Raw genomic sequence first — 24,430 nt, 5'->3', positions numbered from 1 at the left:
TCTTGAGAATGTGCTATATTCTAGGCACTGAAACTGCAAAATGATACGTGGGATATATTATTTACATATGTCCCCTAAAAAAAGCAAATTCCTTACATTTTTTTACCTAGTCTGAGGTATCAGAAAAGCTTTCTAAGGTAATGGCATTTGGGAATGTGTAAGGGCCTTGGGGTAAAAAGAAGTAAATTACCAAAGAAATGTGGTTCCAAACCTGGTCTGGGACGAAACATTATTGCTGAGTATATTTAGTAATCTCCTTTTTTGAATAAATTAGAATGCTGATAAAATGTTTCGCAATTTTCAATAACCAATTAATTATTTATAGGATTAATATTTGTGTTGGGAAACCAATCACTCACCCATCCACCTGACAGCCAAGAGGCTCAGAATCTTTCAATAAACATTCTTTTTATCTAATCTACATTTCTATAAATGTCTTTACCAGGAGAGAAACCTTTATATTGGCCTCCCAGAGGTTTTCCCACACAGCAAGTTTATACAACTTGACACATGCTCATAGCTAAATTGTCTGGGAAGTTGTTGTTATTGTTTCTCAACAATTACTTCTAAGTTCTACAATTAGGCTAATGTCATAGAGAACACAACTAAATGGGGGCAGTGGACCTGGTGGTAAAGAAGCCAAGGGATAAGCAAGGTTCAGATTGAACAAAGAATTTTTGTCCTTCAATATTTCCATCTAGTCTTAAAAACAAAATACAAAAGAGTTGAGGGAGGTGATCACATTTATACTTTCTAAAGATCAATCTTTCCACAGCAGTGCTATCCCATAGAAATCTCAAGCGAGTCACAAACACAAGCAACATGTTTGTTTAATTGTAAGTATTCTAGTAGCACATTAAAAAAGCAAAAAGAATCAGGTAACTTAATTTTAATACTAGTTAATATAACCCAATATTTTTTAACATGCAATCAATGTAAAAAAATATTCTGTTGTTGATCAACTTCAGCTCTATCATGATAACTCAGACTATTAAGGTGAAGTATTAAAAATTCCAATGGTAAAGGAAAGGATTAGTTATCATTTTTTTTACAATTTTATGGAGAACAACTTGAGAAGTCTCATTTTCCTCTAATGAGATTCTAATTCAGAATGTGCTATCTATGTTTAATTTTATTTTTATTGATAATCTGGGTAACTAAGTGATAATGTATATTTTGTGTGGAAAAGAGATCTTCTAATGATTACTTATACAAATCATTTTCATTGAACAACAAAAAATATTGAATTCAGTAATGCGGTATTTTACCTATTGGTGGAAAATTAAAAAAAAAGCAAAGCACAACTGAAGCTTCTTTTTAAACATCTTAACTGATCAAAGCATAGAACTACATTATTTAAGGTGGCTTATTTCTTATATAATTTTTTTCTTAATGTGAACGTCCAAGAGACTGAAATAAAGGTATTTGAATTTCTCTGAATTCAGATAAAATTCTCTGCTATCGTTCACTCTACCAGTGTCTGAAAACATATCCTGTAGCGACTACTCGGTGGACTTCTCACTGGTCACCCTTATAGTAGAGAACTTAGATACCCAGAAGAAGTGAAGAGGGACAGAAAAGCAATTGGACTAACTGTAATTTCCTTCGGAACATGGCCTATGTCTTAGTGCTTCTGATGCCTGAAAACGTTACCTGATACCTATTAGCTGTATAACAAACTTTTGTTGAAAATAATCATAGCTACCACTTATATAGCACTTAAGATATGACAGACATTTTTCTGAGTGCTTTATATATTTTAAAACATTCAATCTTCAAAACAATCTTATGAGTAGTTACTATAATTATCCCATTTTACAGATGAGGAAACTGGATGAAAGATACACTTTAAACAAGTCTCTAATATTACCTCAAATATACAGTTGACCCTTAAACAACATGGGTTTGAACAGCGTGGGTCCACTTATATGTGGAATTTTTCAATTAATATGCAGTCCACCCTCCATATCCCCGGGTTTCGCATATTCGGATTCAACGAACAGTATTTTCCATCAACAGGTGGAAATTTGCAGATGTGGAGGGATAGCTGCATGCATTGTTCTGTGCCATTTTCTGTAAGGGACTTGAGCATCAGTAGATTTTGGTATGGGAGGTGAGGGGTCCTTGAAACAATCCCCTGCAGATATGTAAGGATGACTAAAGTTTTTGGTGAGTCAAAAGCTATACCTGATTTTCAACTACGTGTGGTACTGGCCCTTAACCCCTGTGTTGTTTAAGGGTCAACTGTATTTACAAACTGAATCCTGATCAAAGCTATGAGATCCTTTCTCTGAGGTATAGAAAATAAAAATTCACATACATCCCTATGGATGGCATAGTAACTGTGCACACAACATTTGAAAGCTTGACACTTCTTGGTGCATAATTATTTGATTTTTCTCCATAGATAGACACCACACCTTATTGTCAATAAATAATTCCACTTTAATGGCAAAGTAATAATTTAGACAGATACAGGGTGCACATTTGCAAAAAAATATATGCAAGCTGGTTTACAAGCTAGAGGAACAATAAACCAATAGAAAATACATCATCCAGTTAAGTCCATTGACAACAAGTACTTATTGTTGGGGCTTTACAAAGACTACAAAACTTTTCAGATGATTTATTTCACTGTTTCTGCCTATTTACATGATATGTTACATCAAAAATGTACAAAATATAAAATGTATACAGACAAATGTTTCACAAACTAGTTTAAGTTGTAAACTAGGTGGACCTACTGGGATGTATTGCAGGAATTTGTTTATGATCATGTTTGGACTGTGTTTCTTAAAATGGCAGGGAAAGATTAGCAATTTTCTTAGATCACATATTATACAAGGGCAACTAGTCACTCATCCAGCTACACATGTTGATGTTTCACAACAGATTTGATCCATGTTTGAGGCTTCAAAGTCAGGGTGACAATGCTATGTGCATAAATTCAGTTCCGATTTCCCTTAGGGCAATAGCACCGTGTGGCCCCTACAGACTCAGTGACACTCTGAAAACTGCACAGATATCTCGTGTCGTTTTTGTTTAGAGCAACTGACCCATGGGTGGTCACAGAGAGTAGCACCAATGGCACGTCCTGAACGTAACACATTTCCCCACGCAAAGAACAAGTCTACACCACGGCCTAGCCCTTGGGTTTTAGACACTTAAAGCCTGTCCTGTGGGTGTGGTGGTAACTTCTCCAATGACTCCAGTCAGTTTTCATGCACTCTGTTTAAAGCCTGCCATGATAGATGCACCTTCGGACATGTTTACTTTTCCAAAAATGGATTGGCTTCATGTACAGCTTTGAAGCATGCTCACTCTAGTACTGACAGCGCCTGCATAGTCGTAACAACTGTAAATACAGGACAAACACACCGGATAACAACAGCTTTGAGGGTTTGCATTCTGTATTTGTGTGTAACGTACAGGAAATCTCAGCAAGTGAAACACCTCTTTACACCAACAGGATAAAATACAATTTTTTCTGTGTGTTTGTTTTGACTTGTGCAAGTTTTTAAAATGATTATTTACAATACCTACCCAGTAGACTGTGCAAATCTAACCTTCTTTTACAGTATAAATGCTTCCTCTTCCACAGTGACATCACTGCTTCAGTGTTCTCTAATGCTGAATTTCTCATGTACAACAACAGCAATCAAAACAACATGCTCAAAACTTAGAAGAATAAAAAAATTAAAAATAGGGGAGGAAAGCCAAATAGTTGTGCTCATGCTATATCTAGTGCTTCCAGCTCTGCTGGATAAGAATTCAAAATCTCCCGCCTTCTGAAACTCTTTCATTTAGAATTGGGTGGAATTTAGCCACATAGCTTAGCTTTTAAGGGACAATCTAAGAGGGTTTCTGGGTTATTTGAATATTCTTTGGAGGATAGGCAAAGCAATCTATTCACAAGGTAAAAATACTGATCTTTCTCCTATCCATTTCTTGAAAAAAACAGAAACAAAAACGATCCATATAATAGAGATGAGGCAACTGTGTAAACTGGTGTTGCTTGGTTGTAAATGAAAAGACAGTGGAAATTACCGATGGTTTAGGACTTAAACCGACTGTTAAACTGTCGTAGAAATCTGTTTTAAGGCAGTGAGACAGCACCATAGGAAATGTTCCTTCTTTCACTGAAAAGGCTCAAACAAAGCCCTAAACAAGCCTTTTGTCAGTGTTGACTAATAATTGGTATAAAACTCTTGTTAAGGGAGTGGGCAGTTGGCTTAAAAGACCACCGTGGTAAAAACAACGTTATAAAACCTGCGACTCATATACTAAAAAGTTGGTGGAGCACATCGCGTGAACATGGCAGTAAGGAATTAAATTGGCACTTCTCCAGCTTGCCACAGGAGTATGTTTCTGGTGGTGGCACAATTCCATTTGTGCTTACGGAGGACTGGCCTCTGGACTTCATTTTGGAATGGGGTGAGCGCACAACACAGACACTACTGGAGCTGTGACCAGCACCATGTGGCACAAAGGAGGTTGGACAGATCAGAAGCATGGATCCTGCTTGGGGAGAACAGCTCATCAGAGGAAACGAAATGAAGGGACAAAAAAGGGTCTGCATTGTAAACTTTGAAAGAGGAAAAAAACTAAAGTCCAGTTTGGCTGTCCCATGTGCAATCTATTCAGTTGCCCTGTCATTAGGGTCCTTTCCAGTTGAGTAATGGAGCCTTAGATCACTCCATGGATATAGAATTGCCTAGAAACAAAATAAAGTTAAGCCTCCATTTCAATTTAGCATCTTGGCGGTTCAGACTTAGTTCTGCTGCCTCCTTGGAGATCACGACTCTGGGTCAGGGCCCTTGATAGGTGCTTTCATACTGGCAGTGGTTTAGTGAAAATACCTTACTTTTTAAACATTTTAAATAGGCATAGTCTTTCCCCCCCTAACTTTTTTTCACCCTCTAGAGGGTGGATTCAAGAGATGAATCCAAAATGTCTTCGTGGTGGCTGGTGCTATCGCTGTCGCAGCTTTGTGTACCCGAGTAATTGGCTGCTTCTTGGAGTTTCATTAGCATATTCATCTGAAGGAAGAAAAAGAGACATCGAATGCAGGCAATGATGCATTCAGTAAACCCGCCCCACAATAGACAAGGCCCTGAGCTACACTGAGGAAGCATCTCATCCCATCCAAGTGAAACGGAAAAACAATTTTAGATTTTTACTAGTTGCCCCTGGCTCCCACATTATTTCTCCCAAATAAGGCTACAATACCAAACCATACGGACAAAATAAAGCCTCCCGATAACTCTTTTATTTGAGATTGTGAATGAATACTGCTCCAGCAGGGAGGCTGGGAAGGAAACAGTATCACAGCTGGACATCTGGGCTCATTGCTGATGAGTATGCCAAGCTTCCCAGCTTTTTGGCTGGGAGAAGCTGAAAGCATTGAATGGCAACTGGAAGTTGTGAGTGTCCATACCCACACAGACACACACACAGGCTCACACACATAGTCCCTGGAGAGAAGGAGGGGATGGAGTGGAATGAAGCCAGCTGTTGCACACAAGTACACCATCTGCTGTTTAGGAGCTGACCTCAAAAGGAGGTGACTGAATGAAGCAGACCATGAGTGTTTGAAGAGGGAGAAGGAAAGAATCACTGTCAAGTTTCTGTTGTTGAATTTCTGGCTAATATATGATTGATATATCACTGAAAACAAAAACCACCTTCTGGAACAACAGCGGCTGTCTCAAATTTCCCAGCCTTAGAGAACAATGGTAATATTTGTTCCAGTAAAAGGGACATATGTATGAAAGCACTGGGGGAGAAAGACAGCTAGCATTTCCATGTATTACTAAATAAAAGGCAGCCACCTTGCTTGGATTTCGATAGACCTGCAGATCCACTGTTAGAGAGGGGAGTAAAAAGAAAGACTGTTTAAAAGCAAATTACAGACAACTGGTTCAACAGTTCTAGAAAGCACAGAAAAATCGGCACATGTCTTCATGAGTGTAGTGGACTTGTTTTCTTTTCAAGGGTCTCTACAGATCGTAATAATCTTTATACTATTTAAGCATACTAATTTTATCAATTTATAAAATAATCAAAGGTATTCTTTTTTTAACATAGAGAAATAGGGAATCCGATCCAACAGAAAGGAGAAACCTAGAAAAGAATTCTTTAGTCATATATTAGGCTATGCATACTTGTGTGCTCAGGGTAAGATATGTTTTCAAAAAACGCTTGTGACATGAATGATAAACTGGTGATCACCAATGTCAGCAACATTGCCTTTCTGACAAAGAGGCTGGAGTGAGAACATATTTTAAAGTCATTTTAATATTCTTCAGGAAAATATTTTTCAATATAATTTCTGATCTAACTTTCTGAATTTATTAAATCTACATAAGAATACATGAAATGAAAGCAGTTGGTGATAACCTCTTATTAAATTCAGTAAGCAAAAAAGCCAAGTGTTTCTATCTACACGATTTTTCTCTCTCCTCTCTCTCCATCTCTGTCTCTGTCTCTTTCCCTCTCTCTCACACACGCACCCCTACCTTCATGCACAATCATATTCTCTCCCTCCTTTCTTTTATCAGTTCCTCCCTCATCAGTAGCTGGCTTATGTTCAAGCATCTGGGTGAAGATGATTTCTAAAACAGATCTGTGTTTTGAGCACCATTCTGATTGACTAAGAGTAGAAATGGCAAATGAGATCTATTTAAAGGGTTATGATTCTATCTCAGTTACAAATGTTAGAAATAACGTGAATGATGAATGTGGTAAAAGTTTTGTTGTAATAATAGTATTCTTAAAGTCTTATTTTTTTGAAAATGGTGCCATATGTAAATATGTTCCATTAGAATAAGTTCCAAGTCTCGGATTCATAATATGTATATATATATATATATATATATATATATATGTATATATATATATACACACACACACACACATACATATATATGTGTATATATATATGTATGTGTATATACATGTGTGTATGTGTGTGTGTGTGTGTATATATATATATATATATATCAAAGATGCTTCTGAACGTGCGTCTTTGTTCAGAAGGCAAAGTAAACCTCATATATATGAGGTTTACTTTGCCTTCTCAGAGTGTTGCTTTGTGCTTTCAAGTCAAAAGAGATTACAAGAGTGAGGTAAGGTCACATATGAGTCAACTGTCACTGGGATAGATCACTATTCTCTACAGGAGTACTTCTCTCCTTTCCTCTCCCTTTCTTCTTCCCCATACCCATAGTCATAAATATAATGCCCATCACTTGTAACACCTCGGTCAGGTCCTTATCAACACTGGTATTTACACATCTGCTAGTTTCCTAGCATCCATCCTCTCTCCTTTAACATGTCCTCTATTCTACCATAAAAGTGATTTTTATAAACTGCTCATCTAACTAGCTAAGTTGGAAACTGCTCAAAATCTTTCGGTGGCTCCCCATTCTCTGTATGATAAAGTTTCAACTCCCTACAAAAGTAATCGTGGCTGTGTACGATCTAGCAATCGCAGACCTCTGTAGCTTTAATTCCTCCCACCCCTTTTGTTCCAATCCTACCGTTATGTATACAGTTACCTAAAGTCATTGTTTTTACTGTACTGTTCCACAATGTTTCACCTGCTGTTTTCTTAATTTTGGATGTTCTCCATCCAACCACATGACGCACTTCTATTCATCCTTCCGGACCTAGCTCAAGCACCTTCTCCTTTGTGAAGCTTTTCTTAATCACTTTCTTCAGTGGACTCACAATTTTTCCTAGCATGTACCTCTATCATTATTTTGCTGCAATTTAGCTAGGTAGATGTCTTTTTTCTCTACGGGACTGTGAGCTTCCTGAGATCAAAACTGATTATCTTATTTACCTCCTGATCACCAAGTCTTAAGCCTGAGGACATACTTATTACATATTAACAATTGTAGAATGAATGAATGAGCTTCTTGATGATCAATACACATTGTCTTTTCAAAATACAGTGAGTTATGCCAAAAATGTGCATCTTTGTTCAGATTCAAAAACATATTTCTGACATTAAATAGTGGACTTTTTCTCCTAATATTTGATTTAGACTGGCCTGCAAATATATTTTTACCTTATGTTAGTAATTATAGAAATATACAGAATCAAAAGCAAGTAGAGAATATTGACTTTCCTATAAGAATGTGCCTGATTCAAAGAATTATTTTTAGATGGTAAGTCTTTTCCCATTTAACATGTCATATATCATAACCCCTTGTTTCTTCAGATGTATATCAGATTAGGAATTGGGGAGTTTTGTTTTTTTTTAAATCTCAATTCTCACTCAGAATGGGAGACACTGAATCACTTTTCCATACTAGAAGACAAGAGCAGTCAGAACCAAGGAAAAGAGTGCTTAATGGATTTAGCTAATCAGGGCTGTGGGAAGGAAATGGCAAAGTTGAGGGTATCCCCTAAGGGTCCCATATTCTACAAAATAACTCTGAAAATAAACTTTATAAAACCCTCTCCTTATCTGAAACAGACACAGTATATCAAAACTGCAAAGGGAGAATTGGAATTTATAAAAAATTTCAGGTGAAATAACCCATATTTGTGCCCTAAGGCTTATATTTACTCTTAAATTTTAACCATTCAATCAGGAATTATTTAGTGCATGCTCACAATTGTGCTAGCTTTAAACCAATTCCACTGCTAGTGTTAATTTCCAACCATGTATAAGCTAAAGAGCCAGGTGTCAGTTACAAAACTGTGAGTCTAGACCCTTACATAGTTTATAGTCTAGATCAAAAGTTTTGTACAGGAGATCCCTAGACTCCAAGAAGCTCTTGTATATACTTCCATGACTTTATGAAATTCTTTGTTGGGGAAAGTGTCATGAAAATTTATCAGATTGTTCACAAAATATTTATTAACCCCCCAAATGTTAATAATGATCAGCTGAAATGGTGATGATGTATATGTATTGGGGTTGTTGGTGTAAGGGTACCCCAAAAAATATCAAGTCATTTTATGCCTTTGGGTATAGTCATAGATTATAAATTTTTTAATCATTTCCTTTTTGTTTTGTTTTAAGTAACATAATGGCTTTTATTTCAATTTGTGTTCCTTCTGAATTGGTTGTGCAAATCCAATGATCTCTTTAGTCATAGAACGGTAAACCAACAAACACATTACATTTGACAGCAATCTACAGAATGTCATCTATAAAAAAATACATAAAAATGAAGTATTTTCCTTAATAATACCATGTACTTAATATTTTCAGAGTATTCATTTTTTGGAATTTTATCAACTTTTATTAAGCCACACACAATTGCCAACTGAACAAGGCAGGGGGAATACTTTCCCTTTGATTTCCAAGTCAGTTTATTCTTCCCTATCGTAGGCAATGGAAGACATTCTCAATTTAGTCAGACTAGGTGATCTATATAAAATATTTTTAGTCCTCCAAGTGTACGTTAGATTATATTCTTTTTGTTTCTTCATTTAAGAACAAGATTCAGTTTTTTCCTAAATACTGTGAATTCAGTCATGCAATTAAAAATTTTAATGACATTTTTATACAGTTTTCTGCATAATAAGAGAAAACTCATGGCCATAGAGTTCAGCCTGGTTTTAGTGTTTCTTGATTATTTTTAGGCATACAAGTTGGTCTTTCATTTTAAGAAATTCACCCAATGAAAGCAGGTCAAAGGCAAAAGAGTTAAAACAGAGTATCAATTTCAGAACAATCCCAAATATTACCTAAGATAACGGATGTCTTTGAGACAAATGACTAAACACTAATGACCACACACTGTAATTATATAGGAAGATTCACACATCAGCGTCTTACCAGGGGATCCCCCTCCGTGTCAGTCTGTGGAATGTGCTTTGAGGTTGTGGCTTCCTTAGTGGAGATGCAGCCCTCATAGCCAACATCTTCCGGTCGCAACTGCAGTAATGCTGGGCCTTCCTGAGGCAGAGACGCTGAGCTCCACGGGTATGTGTCAAGCACCCACTTTGAGGGATCTTCCCAAGGTGCTCGTTTCCCATACATCTAAAAGGGCATCACATATTTAGCACATATAAAATGCATTTCTATTTCCTAAAAAAAGGTGCCTATTAACTGAGTGATTTGTGTGCACATGAGTTCGTATGGGACTTTCAATGGAATTACTGTGCATATACAATTTTCCATATTTTCACCATACAGCTGTCTACAAAGCTCACTTTAAACTTAAAGGCTACACAAAATAAAGCTGTCAGAGCTAGGTGATCAGCAGCGCGGGAGAGTGTGAGGGAGGTTTATTTTAAATAACATGTTGAAATGACTGCCCACATTTATCTTTATTTATAATTTTACAAACCAAAAGAAAACTCAAAGTTGAGAAAGACAAGTTCCAGTTACGGAGAGTTGAAAAAAGCCGTGCTCAACACTAAACAGAGTTCTCTATTATAGTGTACTTTGGCAAGGTGATGACTAAAAGAAAAGAGATTTCTTTTTCTCTAATTCACTCGACTCAAAATTCCTTTGGGAATAAGAACACTTTCTCTGATAACCATCTCCCTCAGATTAACTTCATCTAATAATCTCATTGCTCCATGTAAATTCTCTTTTCAGATGTTTATTGATAAGGCCACTAGTAAAAGAGGACAAAAAAAAAAGGGGGAGGTGAAAACATCAACGTTTAAGGACTCATCTGGAGGGAAAAGTCAATAAGAAAAAGATGATAAAGCCTGGCTAAAGTACTGACAGTGGAGTAGAAGGGAAAGGATGAATTCAAGAGATGTTAAAGAGTTTTCAGCTGGGAGTGAAACTGAAACCAAACGGGGAAGGGCGCACTAAGGAGGCAGAGGTTGATGGGACTTTGTATAAGAGTATAAGGCCACTGTGGGAGAGAAAGAAAAGTAAAAATTAAGTGAGTGGTAGCATGGGTGCACAAGTTCTTTACTTCCTCTCTCCCCTTGAGGTGCTCTAGTGAGGGCAATCCTGGTTCCTAGGTGCATATTTGGTCCCAGATGGCATACTATGAGGTATTCTATGTAGCTTGTTGTGGTTCAATGAGACAAAAGCAAAATGGTGGACAATGACACCTTGGAATTGTCTTTTGGGTTTCTCCTGAAGAAGCTATATGTGGTTGCAGCAGCCTGGCCTAAAAAAAAGGGAGTCTAGGTCCTGGTATTTGTATATTCCCTTAGGAGAAAAAGGGAGTCCAGGTCCTGGTATTTGTATATTCCCTTAGGAGATTTGTATATTCCCTTATGGAGGTACTAATCATTAGATCATAAAAATACTTCATTTGTTTTGGAGCAGTTAAAAACTTTAAATTTTAAAGTAAGTTAAAAACTTACTTTATAGAAGATGTAACATATAATTTGTTATACAACTTAAACTAATTGAAGAAAAATGTGTAATTTTTGGAAAACAAATGTTACAAAAAGAATATGAAAGTCTAGAATCACCTTTTAAAGAATCATCAAGGACAGCAAAACTGGAAGTGGCCAATAGAAAGCTAAACACACACAATTCTGTATTTCAGGATACAATAGATTTAAAAAAAAAAATATTTGAAAGGAAAGAAATTTAAATATTAAGAATGAGATAAACTGTTGGCATTTCAAGAAAAACAGAAGCACCAGAATAAAATCAGAGTCCACTGCATCACTATTTTTTTTTTCCAACTAGAACATGTGGCAGAGAGTATTTCCCATATGGTTCCTCACCAAAGCATCAGCCTTCATTTAAAAAGAGATTTTTCTATTCCTCTAACTCAGATTTTCATCTTTGCAATCAGGCTTTGTTCCTCCACCTCTTGTTCCAACTCAAGGTTCTTTGCTGCCGTACATACAAGGGGATGGTTCATGGCATATGTGATTCATTTTCTTCCTGTTCCTCCGGAAAGCATATAATGAACCACCCCAGGGGTATCATCTGCCAATGGACTCTAGCCAAGCACATCCGTTAGCAGCAATGAAAACTGTCTACCCATCAAAGTGTTTTCCTTTTTTATCTCTCCCATTCACTGGATTTTCCTCCCAAACTCCCTATATCATGGTTGATTTAGCATTCAAACTATCCTACTACTAACCATTCAGAACCATAGCAAGAAACTTGAGAAATGTTTATCCTTCTTCAAAAATAATATGGAAGTATATTTCTGTTTTAGTTGGGAGACTGGTATTACTTTTGTGGTTATACTTTTGCCCAAATGGAAGCTTTATAAAATTATAATTCTCAGGATAGTGTTTTATCAATAATATTGATTTAAATATTTTAAAAATGCTTGCACTTTTTCAAAATGAGATATAAAGAAGCAAATCACGTTTAGGCTTTTGTGTTTTGAAAAAGCTTCTTTTCTTTCTATGTATTAGTATAGAAATATGACATAGAAGCATTTCATATATAAAGAGTTGGATAATAGCTTATTAACACTGAAACTGTATCTAGAAAAAGAACAATTCATTTAAATATTAAGTTTTAAAATGCTTACTTCTAGAATATTATAAATACATTTTCATAAAAATATTGTTTTGGTATAAATGATTGAAAGTGAGAGACCCAACTCACATGTTAAGCAGCATAATATTTTTAGGGGAATTCTAAAAAGTGATATGCTATACCTGAAAAATAAAACTATTTTACTTTAGTCTTTTACTTTTTTGGAGCCACTTTCTGGGGCTAGATTGGCTCATACCCTTAAATATGTGAAATTGGTTTATTTAAATCTGGAGTAGAATCAATTGATACCATTTTCTACGATTTTTATCTCTGAGGGTTCAGAGCATCTCCATAATTCATCACGATCATCAGAAACATCATGATGGTTCTAAATACTGCCATTCTATGCTACTTAGGTGAGGAGAACATGATGGTAAAAGGAAGGATACAAAGGAAAACAGATAACCAATCTTTTAGACAGTAAAATAAAGACAATACAGTATTGCAGATAACAAAATATGGGAAGTATACACTATATCTTAATTCTAGTAGCAGTTCTGATAACCAAAAATAGAGATGCATAAGCAAAAACTGCTTAAGTTTCCGGCTGAGTTGTTGAAAAGAAGGTTGGATTCATCTATAGTAACTTATGTAACACAAATCTTAAAGATTCAACCTTGAATTTTATAATTTTACAATATCATGAAATTTCAATTCCAATTTAAGGAAATAGAAACACTGCTGGCAAAGGTATATTTTGTTGAAGAAACAGGGTTTTCTTATCAGTGATATATTTTGACTTTTTAGTGACAAGTAAATAGAAGGGCTGAGTGCAGGGCCCCACGAGAAGAACAGCAGAGATGCTGCTAAACCAGCCTGTCATAGATTAAAAAAAAAAAAAAAAAGTCAACAGTCTTAGAATTTAGCACACTCTCTCAAAAGTAATAAAGAATCTTGCAAAGGTTCGTGATGTGAAAGGACTTCAAACAATAAAATATACTAAAAACAGGGAACCTATAAACAAAACTTACTTGTTGACAATTATATGATAAGAGAATAAATGACCAAGGCCCGTGTAAAAGTGTCTGTCTTGTAAGATGTAGAACTGTGCAATTAATGGGCTATTTAATAAGAACAGTCTGCAAACTCCCATGGCAATAAATTTGGCCTTAAATGTGTAGTTGTTGGAATAACTCTGCTTTCTCTTTCTCCAAAATATTTATTCTCAGAATAGGCAAAAGTATTGCATACTAGTTGCTCTTTAAAATTTTACCACTATATTTATATAGCTCATGCCTTTTGTTTTCTGCATAAATGCCCAGAGAAATAAATGCTCTTTGCTTTTAAATGAGTAATGTATTTGCTTTGTTTTTTAAACAATAAAGAATATGGATACTATACCTGAAGACCTTCTCTTACTGCCTCCAGAATATACGGTACCAAAGAATAGTTCCAGAGATCCATGAACCACACTCTAGAACCTTCTACATCCATGGGGCAAGGAAGGAAAAGTCGGGGACCTGAGAAGAAATAAATATTTGTGAGAGTCATTATATTTAACAATCTAAACACATGTTTAGGTACCATTTTGGGGGAATGAATATATTTCTATCAGGATTCTTAGAAAAATGTAATCTTGGCCAGCTTGTTTATTATTAAAATATGTTTTACTGAAGACCCATCCTCCTTTGAACTCTCTTTTTACTCTAAAATCCTAATCTAAAACAACATATTAGAGTTAGGAGAAACCTTACAGGTCATAATCCAGTCAACCTGCCCCATTTGACAAATGACAAAACTTGTGCTAAATGAAATGCCAAATATAAAATATGTCATTATTTGCAAAAGTGGGACTCAGCCTTGGTCTTCTGATCCAAAATATAGAATTCTTCTTCCTAAGCTACACTGTATCATTAGTGGGTATGTCTCTATGACCGATAACAATGGGAAAGGGACCTATTTCATGCAACTTAAGAAGGGATACAAAAAAAAGTAAAAAAAAAAAACAACCCTTTTTTATAAAGAGAAATAATTAAAACAATTTAGTCTTCATGAAAAATATAAAACACCTAATTTATCTCTAACTAAAATCTCTTAAAATCATATTGGATATGTGGCATTAGCTAAAATTTGTTTTCAGCATAAAAAAGATACTTATAAAAGGATACAATTTTTTCAAGTGGTTCTCTGATTTTTGGATATTTGTCTATATTAATTCTATGTGATCTCAGTAATATCTTAGTAAACCATAATTGTCAGATGAAATGAATCTAATTGAAGATACACAGCTTAGAATAATATAAAGTTTCAGAAGGAAGAATAATAAAATTTAAATCTTTGGAAGCATGAAAAACATTAATTTCACTTGTTACTTTCTACCATCCAATCTGGCCATCTTTACCACGTATACCACGTTCCTGGAAAATGGCATATGCAATTTTAGAACTCACCAATGGTAACATCAGAAGAACTGTGTGTTTCCAAAAAATTGTTGAGATGATGCCATGTCTTAGGAATCCAATCTATAATTTTGACGAGGTCATTATTGCGTATGTTCCTTTCAATTTCTATCTCTATCAGTTTCCTTCGAAGATATCTACCTAAAAAGCCTTTCACGGGTTCTGTGTGGTTTGCACATAGTACCCACCTACAAAAAGAAAAAACAAAAAGTAAAAAATATTTACATAAACTAAATTTTATATCCATTTATATATATAAAGCAATAATGCACTTATTTGCATTGGTGGCCACATTTTAATAATCAAAGGGGTGAAGAAGTTTATTAGCATTTGAGCAATAATGTAACTTTTCTTGTTGAGCTATACAGAAGCTCTTGTGCGTCAGAGGTGAGTGGGAGTATACACGCTCTTCTGTAGGAAAATCACAAATCCTAAAATAGGAACACTCTTCACATTCCTTACACTTAGAAGAAAAGTGTTCTACTTTAGCTGGTGACATAGTGAGCAGGAAAAATATTTCTTCCCTTTTCTTTTATTAAAGAAACACTTCTGATTACAGGTTGAGGATCACAAAATGACCGCTTGAGAAAGAGTGTCATAAGAAGTGAGAATTATTTTCACACCACAGGTCAGCACAGGCAGGATCTGTCAGTGTACAAATGGAAACAACAACCAAAAGCAAACAAAAAGAGACAATGCCAAAAAATCCCAAACGAAACAAACAAGCAAACAAACAAAACACATTCAATTTATCTTGACCTGAAATTGTGATGCAGCTCCAGATTTGGTGATGAAGAAACTCCCTGATTCATTGTTCCAATAATATAGGGGCTGGGGGAAAAAAGAATAGAATATGTAGCTATAAGGAAGGTAAAATCGATTAATATATTAAATTGTCTTAGAAAACAATTTAGATAAATATGATCATTCCATTTTATCATTAGGCTTTAAAAGGGTAATTTTGTAATGTTAGGTTACAAAATGACAAAAAGCATTGAACTGGAAATTAGGAATTGGTGTTCTAATTTCAGTTCTGGCATCCTAGGCGAATCATTTTTCCTCTCTGAGCCTGAGTTTACTCGTCTGTAAAATAAAAATATTAGACAGAATAATCACAGTGGTCTCATCCCACTCTAACGTCTTATGACTCTTATGCTTATAATCAAATTCATTAATTTTTCCTCTTTCATTATTTCATCGTTATTTTAAAGGTTCTTAATAACATGAGATAATTTGTATTCTTGTTTTAATACTTATTTTGTGCTGATCTATTTTAAACATTTAAAAAATCTCTAGCAGATATTAATTGGGATACTTGTACCATTAACATTAATATTTGTTATTGCTCTTACATATCCTTTTTTTACAGGTTAGAGGATTTTCAGGGTTGTTTTGTACCCTACTTTAACCTTTTCTTTGATTTTAACACTTAAAAATTAGACTCATTAATAGAAAGAGGTATATCTGAATATACTAAAATTTATCTCTATAGGAAGGTTGAATTTAAACTTTGATATGGACTAAGAACAAAACCAGAGCTCTAAAGCCTCATTCTAGTTCTTAATTTCCCTGATTCAAACATTCCACCAATATTAGTCTCCCAGACTTCCAACATGTCTATAGAAGCTAATATCATCAAGTAAATAACGTTTCCATAAAAATGCCTGGGACATTGTTGTTGAATAAATAAATAAATGTTCTAAGAAATATAGAAAGATTCTTTGGAAATATGGTATAATGTCAATGAAGGCTTCTCAAATTAATGACATCTGTTATAGGTCTTAAAGGGTGGAAAGGCACAAGAAAGCAAATTTAACCACCATTTTTTCATATTTTATTACTCAAAATATTTCATAAGCATACCATTTGTTGTATTTACAGTTGAGGAAACCATTGAAGATGTCACTCAAAGAGCCCACATGATGAAGATTATCAAGAATTATTACCACTGGGAGCTCTACACCATTATTATCAGCGCTGCACTGTTCAGCCAGGCTAGCTAGATACTGTTGTAATTCCTTTGCAAAAACAAAGAAAACAAACACATCAATGATAAATTTATATCACTGGCAAACATTTCACTTCATATTTTAGGAATAGCACACTTTATCTTTTATACAGTATCCTAGATTAAAACTCATAGATCATTCCATTGATATGAAATTGTGTTCTACAAAGCAAAACACATACAATGCTGAGAGTCAACACTTTTTAAGGGAAAGAAAAAAGTCAATACAGAACGCCTGCAACTGTAAACACAAAGTCATACGCTCAGTTGTTTTCTACCCTAAAGAAAAGTAAAAAGAGTTCTGGATATGGGTCCTTAGGATAAACTACAAACATTGAGACTTTATTCTTGTTTTTGTCATTTAAGTGATCAAAGTGGATTTTAGCAAACCTTATAATTACAAGTACACACCCAAACCCAAAATGCCACGCCTAAATTTCCACTAATATTTTAAATATTTTAATTCCAATTCATTTCAATGGAGTGCATCTGAAACTACAGCTGTGGGAAATCAGATAAGTGTATGTATGTATGTATGTATGTATGTATGTATGTATGTATGCATGTATGTATTATTTCTAATCTACATGCAACTGCTGAAATTTTAAACAAGGACAAAATTTGCTCTATTTCACTGGGTCATTTGACATTAGCATTTAGCATTTCTTGAGCTTCCTGGTTCTTTTACAAGTACTATTCCTTTCTAATAGCTTTTAATCTAAATATGATAACCAGTCTGCTGATTGACTGTTCTCACAGATGGGTAGGCCAGGAACATAATTAGGTTTCTTAGAATTTTCCTAATCAGTAAGAGCATTTCCATAATATTTGCATATTTACAATGACATTTTCAATTTGTAAATCTTACTCAGGGTTAAAAAATAATTCCGTGATCCCAATTTCTGGCAGCCAGGTAAATATGTGAACCTTCACCCTAGAGGCAACTTACTCTGTCTGTAATAACACTTTTACAACTACAAGTATAAAGGAATAAATGACAATAACTAGGGTTTTGAGGTATTTAGCAATATAGTAATTTAAGCTGAAATATAACATTTATTAAGAACTAATACGGCATATATCTTATATTGAGCCAATCACATGGACTAAATAGTGCCTAAATCAGAGAATATATAAAAATATGTTTATGTGGAGAATTTCATTTATCTTAAAAGGAAAATGGAATTTATATCAATAATCTAGCTTTATTAAGCAATTCATTCATTTATAAAATATTCACTGCATATTTACTATGTTCATAGCCCTAGAACAAGACCTGAGGTGTACAAAAACAATGAAGCATTGTTCAAGTAAGTTCAAGTAACTTTAACATTTATTATGAACTGAATCAAGTACTTTTCTGGGCACAGGGGTTAAAAAGGGAGATCAGACTGTCTCCCCAACCCTTGTAGGCTTTAAGGTTTGTCACATTAGGGACTAAAATTTAAATATGATAAATCATTTGATGCCATAGTGTATTAGGAGGTATGAGAAGTCAGGAAAGGAGATTTCACCTAGGTACTGAGTGCCGAGGAAAGCTTTCTAAAGGAGGTAATGCTAGAGCTTGGGAGGATGGTAGGTACACGCAGAACTAATGACTTACAAAATACGTGACCTAGAGAACATTATGCTAAGTGAAATAAGTCAGACTAGAAAGACAAATGCCATATGATCTCACTTACATGTGGAATCTAAAGAACAGAATAAACGAGCAAACAAAACAGAAATAGACTCAGAGATATAGAGAAAAAACTTATGGTTGTTAGATGGGTGGGGGGTGGGGATGAGGGACAAAGTGAAGGGATTAGAACGTACAAATTGGTAGTCACAGTATAGTTATGGAGATATGAAATACAGTATGGGGAATATAACCAATAATGTAAAGATTATGTAGGGTGCCAGATGTTACTGGATTTATCAGGGGGATCACTTCATAGACTGTGTAGATACCTGACTATTGCTCTGTACACCTGAAGCTAAAGTAGCATAATACTGAATGTCAACTATAATCAAATATATATACATATATATGTGTTTCTCTTTCGTTTTTTTCCATGGGGTGTAAAGTACAGCATAGGGAATACAGTCAATGGTATAGTCACAGCTATATCAGCTATATACGATGTCAGAGGGGTAGCAGACTGGGGGGGTTAACACTTTGTGAGGGGTATAAATATCTAAATATTACGTTGCTTTGTACACCTGAAACTAATAATAATAAAAAGAATACAATGTGAAACATTCCATGAGAGAGGCTAAAGAAGAAATGTGGCCTGTAGGAGGGAGAAGGATTAATTCCAACTGGGTGATCCTGATGGACTTCACAGAGAGATCGCCTTCGAGATGGATCTTGAATAATGGGTAGAATTCCAAATGACAAGATACAGTTATTTATCCTTTCAACATGCCTTTAGCAAGTACTTAGTGTGCCAGGTACTCTGACACTAAGGATTCAGAGGTTAGGTCTGAATTCCAGGACCTTAGAGTTGATTAACAGAAAGGCAGGTCAACAAGTAAATCACAATACAGTGTGATCAGTGAAATGCACAAAACTCTATAGGGAAACTTGAGAGAGGCATCTAACCCAGACTTAAGGTACAGAGAACAATAGAATACAGGGGGGAAACCATTGGAGTCTAAATAATAAAGAGCGAAAGCTGTAAGGTAGGAGTATGTGACGTGTTTGGGGGAATAATAAGTGTTCTGTTGTTGCAAAAGAAATGGTGCATGGTAGTGGTGGTCATAATGGAAGAGAAATAGAAAAGATTTTGAATCCATTCAGAGGAATTTGGATTTTACCATATAAATAACTATGAACTATTTATTTTTTTCCCATTGGGAATATCAATTTATTTATTAAAGGAAACATAAATGTGGAGGATATGATGATTAATTATAAATGGAAATGAATTCAAGCATATTGCCCAGAAAAGTAGGTTAGGAATGTGTGTGTGTGTGTGTGTGTGTGTGTGCGCAATTCACAGTAAAAAGTAATTACTTTAAAAAAGTATAAACCAAATATTTTGTTCAGAGCATGTAAGGATTACTTGTAGCTGCTGGGAAAAACCTTCTAGTGACAGTGTTACTTGCCATTAACCCTTTATTTTTAAGATTGAGTAATTCTTTGATGTTTAAAAATGGAAGAACAGCTTCTCAAATGGAGAAGAACAATAGAAAGCAGAATCACAAAAATAGAATGTCCATGTAGGGAAGAACTAATAGTATATGTTTTTTATGAATAGTGGTAAATATATTGGAAAAGGAAAATTTGCAACCTTGAATGATAAGTAAAATTACTGGGATTTTCCTATGGGCAATGACAAAATATTGAATGTTCAGGGAATCTTAGTAATATAGTCAAAATCATGATTTAAACGTGTGGGAAGTATATCGCAAAGAAGAGAGAGAAATCAATCAAAAGAATACTAAAATTGTAGAAGCCGAGACACACTATGCGACTCATTGGGGGTAGTAGAAGTGTGGGAAGATTGTTTGATCTCGTGCAGAAAGCGATGGGCAAAAAATTGCAGGGTTTTAATGTGGTCAGATTTTAATTATGAAAAGATACTCTATTTTCCATGAGGTGAAAGGGTAAAGACAGGAAGAGAGAGAAGGGAATTTAATGGAAGTTGTGAATCAAACAGTTAGTAAACAATTACCGTAGTCCAAGTGCTAGAGAGTGTTAATTTGTTTTTTTTTTAATTTATTTTTAATTTATTGGGGTGACAATTGTCAGCAAAATTACATAGATTTCAGGTGTGCAATTGGGTGGGAGGGTGGTCATAGCGGCGATGGGTGAGAGAAGGTAGATTTATGATATTTTTTTCAGAGTTGAGATTGGCATTTCTAAATACATATATTTAGTATGCTCACATAAACATATTACGTTGGTGCAAAAGTAACTGAGATTTTTGCAATTATTTTTAGCCTTTTAAACCGCAATTACTTTAGTACCAACCTAATATTTCTAAGCTAATAGAAAGACCTACAATTGGGAGAGTGGGCATGGCTAACAGTGTCCAATTGGAGTCGATACAAGTTGAAACCAAGGAAGTCATCCAGTTGAGAACAGAAGTGGGAGAGAACAAAATGATGGGGAATATTTTCACTTACTGGTAGGTAGGTGAAGGAAGAGTAGTCAGAGAAAGAAAATAAGAAGGAACTTTATATACAGTAGGAAGGAAACAAGGAGAGAATGAAAATCAGAAGAATGTCTAGAAAAGATGATCAACTATAGCATATTGCTATACATGGGCGGAGGGGAGAGAAAGAGAGAGAGGGGAAGAAGAAGAGAGGAGAGAAGAGGAGAGGAGAGGAGAGGAGAGGAGAGGAGAGGAGAGGAGAGGAGAGGAGAGGAGAGGAGAGGAGAGGAGAGGAGAGGAGAGGAGAGTAGAAAGACAGAGGGAAAAGAAGCAAAGGCCATTGAATTTGTTAATTAAGAAATCACTGGGTGCTTTGGGGAAAAGTAGGGCCATTAAATCATTAGATTCTATTACAGTTCTCTCCCATCTTGAGAAGTATAGTAAATCCCTCTGGGAATCTAATGAAAGCTATGGACCAGTCATTTCTAAGCAGAAATCAGCAGACAAATCATTGTGTCATATAACTTAAAGAGTCTTTCAGATCTTTTTGAAATCACTTCATGATTCCCAGTCTGGCTTAACTGGGGTAAAATCTTATATTGAAGTATTGATGCATTAGCCTTAAAAGTCTCACATCCAAGATCTAATCAGGTAGAAGAAAACAGGTATATCTATCAGATATAATGAAATGAATCCCATACTTTGAAAATATCCTAGAAAACAGCCGTTATGTAAATACTGTTGGGCATTGCGTTGTCTGGTTTTGACTCTAGGCACACTAAAAATGAATCTGCCAAGTTCAGTTTTCTGATATTTCCCCATATAACATTCCAAGTGGCTTCAGCTGGCCACGTATTCTTTACTAAATCAACCTCTAGTCTTCTGGGCCCACTATATCAAGTGTCACAACGTGTAATTGTGTATCTGTACTGTTGTCAATCAAAATATTCCAGCTGGCAGCTTGAAGGAGGGCTTGAAGAGTGGGAAGAGGGATAGAATGCAAAATGCAGAGGTACCAAAAACAGGAAGAGATTTTTTTCCTTTGATGGTTTATTGTTCGATATTTGGGAATCATAAGTGCTTTTTGGCTCTGTCTCTTCAGTGCTGTGTATGGCATAGCATAAAGCACGTCAGCAATTATAAAGCTCCATTTTTCAGGGAAAGTATTTATTAGTTCATGCCTCATTCACACTTCACTTTAGTAAAATCTACACTGCTAGCAGGTATCCCTCACACAATCTCAATTTGTCATCCCTATTCCTTTATGCCATTCTCACTTACCACCCTCACAAAAACAAAACAAAACAAACAAAACAAAATACCAATGTGCATTCTCTCACAATTTGGCAAGAATTGGTCAAATTCTCTGGCAAGAATTCTATATCCAGCATTACTGACAGCTCATTCATAAAGAAACAATAAAGATGTGTTAGTTGCATTTTGTGTTTTCTTGGTGCTGGATGCCACATGATTTCTCCACGGGTTTTTTTTTCCTATTACAGTTTCCTACATCATTAGTTGCATTCAAACACTCTTGGCAATGGTTTATTTTTCATTATTGTGTAATAACAAAAACGAAACTGACCTAATAATGGCATAAGTGATTTCATTCTGAAAAAGTAGAAAATAAAAGTGCTGGAAATATTTGACCAAAAAAATTAAAGGACGCATATGATGTTGATAAGAACATCTCCAAGCACTAAACATTTTTTAACTGAAATAAAGAGAATGTATTATATATAACAGTGGACGTTGGAGTGAGGCAAATTTTATCATTAATATAAATTAAACGATCTTGTTTTACAGTATCAAAGTCCATGTTAATGAAGCCCAAATCAATCTGATTCAGAACTTGATTTTAAGTGAAACCCAACTTGATCAAAATATCTTGGTTTCCTCTAATAAATCTATTCTTCTCCAATTTTCCAACCATTTTTTTTTTTTTTAAATAAAGAAAGTAACTTCTAAAAAGTTTGGTCACATCAACATTGAGGGAAAACCAACATTCACACTGCAGATGATTAAGAAATGTCAATCCTTTCATCATTTTGGCTGAAAAGAACAAAATAATCTTGTCACAAGGCTTTTAAGTAAAGACATGAGGAGACCCAGAATTCACAGATGGCATTAAACAATGCAGGCTGAAGCAAACAAACAATTGTGCTCTTCCTATTTCTGCTAAGAGAAGAGTCAATTATACTGCCTCAGGTTCCATGCCTCTCTTCAGCTGAAAACCAAATGGGTGATTCAAGCAAAATTGGAATAGTGCTGAGTTCCAGGAAAATGTCTAGAATTAACGTGCTATGTTTATTTAACTTTAAGAGATCCCATCATGATTTATGTACATCATTGTTCTTGAAAAATGCATAAGATAATTTTGAACAAAGGTGTGTGTGTGTGTGTGTGTGTCGGTGTGGGTCTGTGTGTATTTATGTAAAACTCTTCAATGGGAGCCAAGGGCTATAATTAGTAACTATAAGCAAATCTTACACTGTACTTGCTACTTGTACCATTCTCTCTCTCCTCTCTCTCTCTCTCTCTCCCATCGCTCATTAGCCCACACTTCATTGTTTTTCCCATTGTACAGCTGGGAAAACTAAGGCACAAGGAAATGTAGCAATCTGCCCTAGATCCCACAGTTGGTCAGTAATATGGACTTAATGGACTATTCCATTAAGAACTTTTAAAAAAAAATTGATGGTTGATTTACACATATTGTGAAATGCTTACAGCAATAGGTTCAGCTAACACCCATCTTGTCATATAGACACAATAAAAAGAAAAGAAATAAGAAAAGAAAAAAAGGAAATACATGTTCTCCTTGTGATGAGAATTCTTAGGATTTACTCTCTTAACAAATTTTCTACATATCATACACCAGTCTTAGCTATAGGCATCATGTTGCACGTTATATTCCTAGTACTTATTTAGCTTATAACTGGAAGTTTTCACTTTTGACAATCTTCCTCAAATTCCCTCCTGCCCAAATCTGCCCGTCATAACCACTAGCCTGATTTGTTTTTCTATGAGGTATATGGTATTCAGATTTACATGTAAATGAGATCACACCGTATTTGTCTTTCTCTGACTTATTTCACTTAGCAAATGCCCTCAAGGTCCATCCATGTTGTTGCAAATGGTAAAGTTTCCTTGCCTTTTATGGCTGAATAACACTCCATATTGTGGGTGCATGTGATGTATATTTTTGAGTTACTGTTTTGTTTCCTTTGGATGTACTCCCAGAAGTGAAATTACTGGATCACATGGTAATTCTATTTTTAATTTTTTGAGGATCCTCCATACTGTTTTCCAAACAAGCTGTATGAATTTACATTCTCACCAGCCGTGCACAAGGGTTCCTTTCTACACATTCATGCCAGCATTTGTTACCTCTTGTATTTTTCATGATGGCCATTCTAACAGGCTTTATTATGGTTCTAATTTGCATTTCCTTAATGACTAGTGATGCTGAGCATATTTTCATGTACCTGTTGGC

The 24,430-nt window shown here is 35.2% G+C and overlaps 1 protein-coding gene across 10 annotated transcripts in view; it reads right to left on the bottom strand.

The window, feature by feature from the left end:
• Positions 1–3,630: 3,630 nt before the first annotated feature.
• The window catches only part of NAV3 (neuron navigator 3), a 770,226-nt gene continuing 749,426 nt past the window's right edge, over positions 3,631–24,430 (bottom strand). For all 10 annotated transcript variants that reach the window (XM_033117411.1, XM_033117412.1, XM_033117414.1 and 7 more), the window contains 6 exons: positions 16,708–16,862; positions 15,604–15,675; positions 14,836–15,032; positions 13,787–13,905; positions 9,800–10,003; positions 3,631–5,039 (listed from right to left, as the gene is read on the bottom strand). In XM_033117411.1, coding sequence (XP_032973302.1) covers positions 4,920–5,039; positions 9,800–10,003; positions 13,787–13,905; positions 14,836–15,032; positions 15,604–15,675; positions 16,708–16,862 — 867 coding nt within the window. In that variant the 3' untranslated portion in view covers positions 3,631–4,919. The remainder of the gene's footprint in view (positions 5,040–9,799; positions 10,004–13,786; positions 13,906–14,835; positions 15,033–15,603; positions 15,676–16,707; positions 16,863–24,430) is intronic.

This window comes from Rhinolophus ferrumequinum, chromosome 10 (assembly GCF_004115265.2).
Source record: "Rhinolophus ferrumequinum isolate MPI-CBG mRhiFer1 chromosome 10, mRhiFer1_v1.p, whole genome shotgun sequence".
Taxonomy (NCBI): Eukaryota; Metazoa; Chordata; class Mammalia; order Chiroptera; family Rhinolophidae; genus Rhinolophus; species Rhinolophus ferrumequinum.
This window is presented reverse-complemented; position numbering and strand designations above follow the sequence as displayed.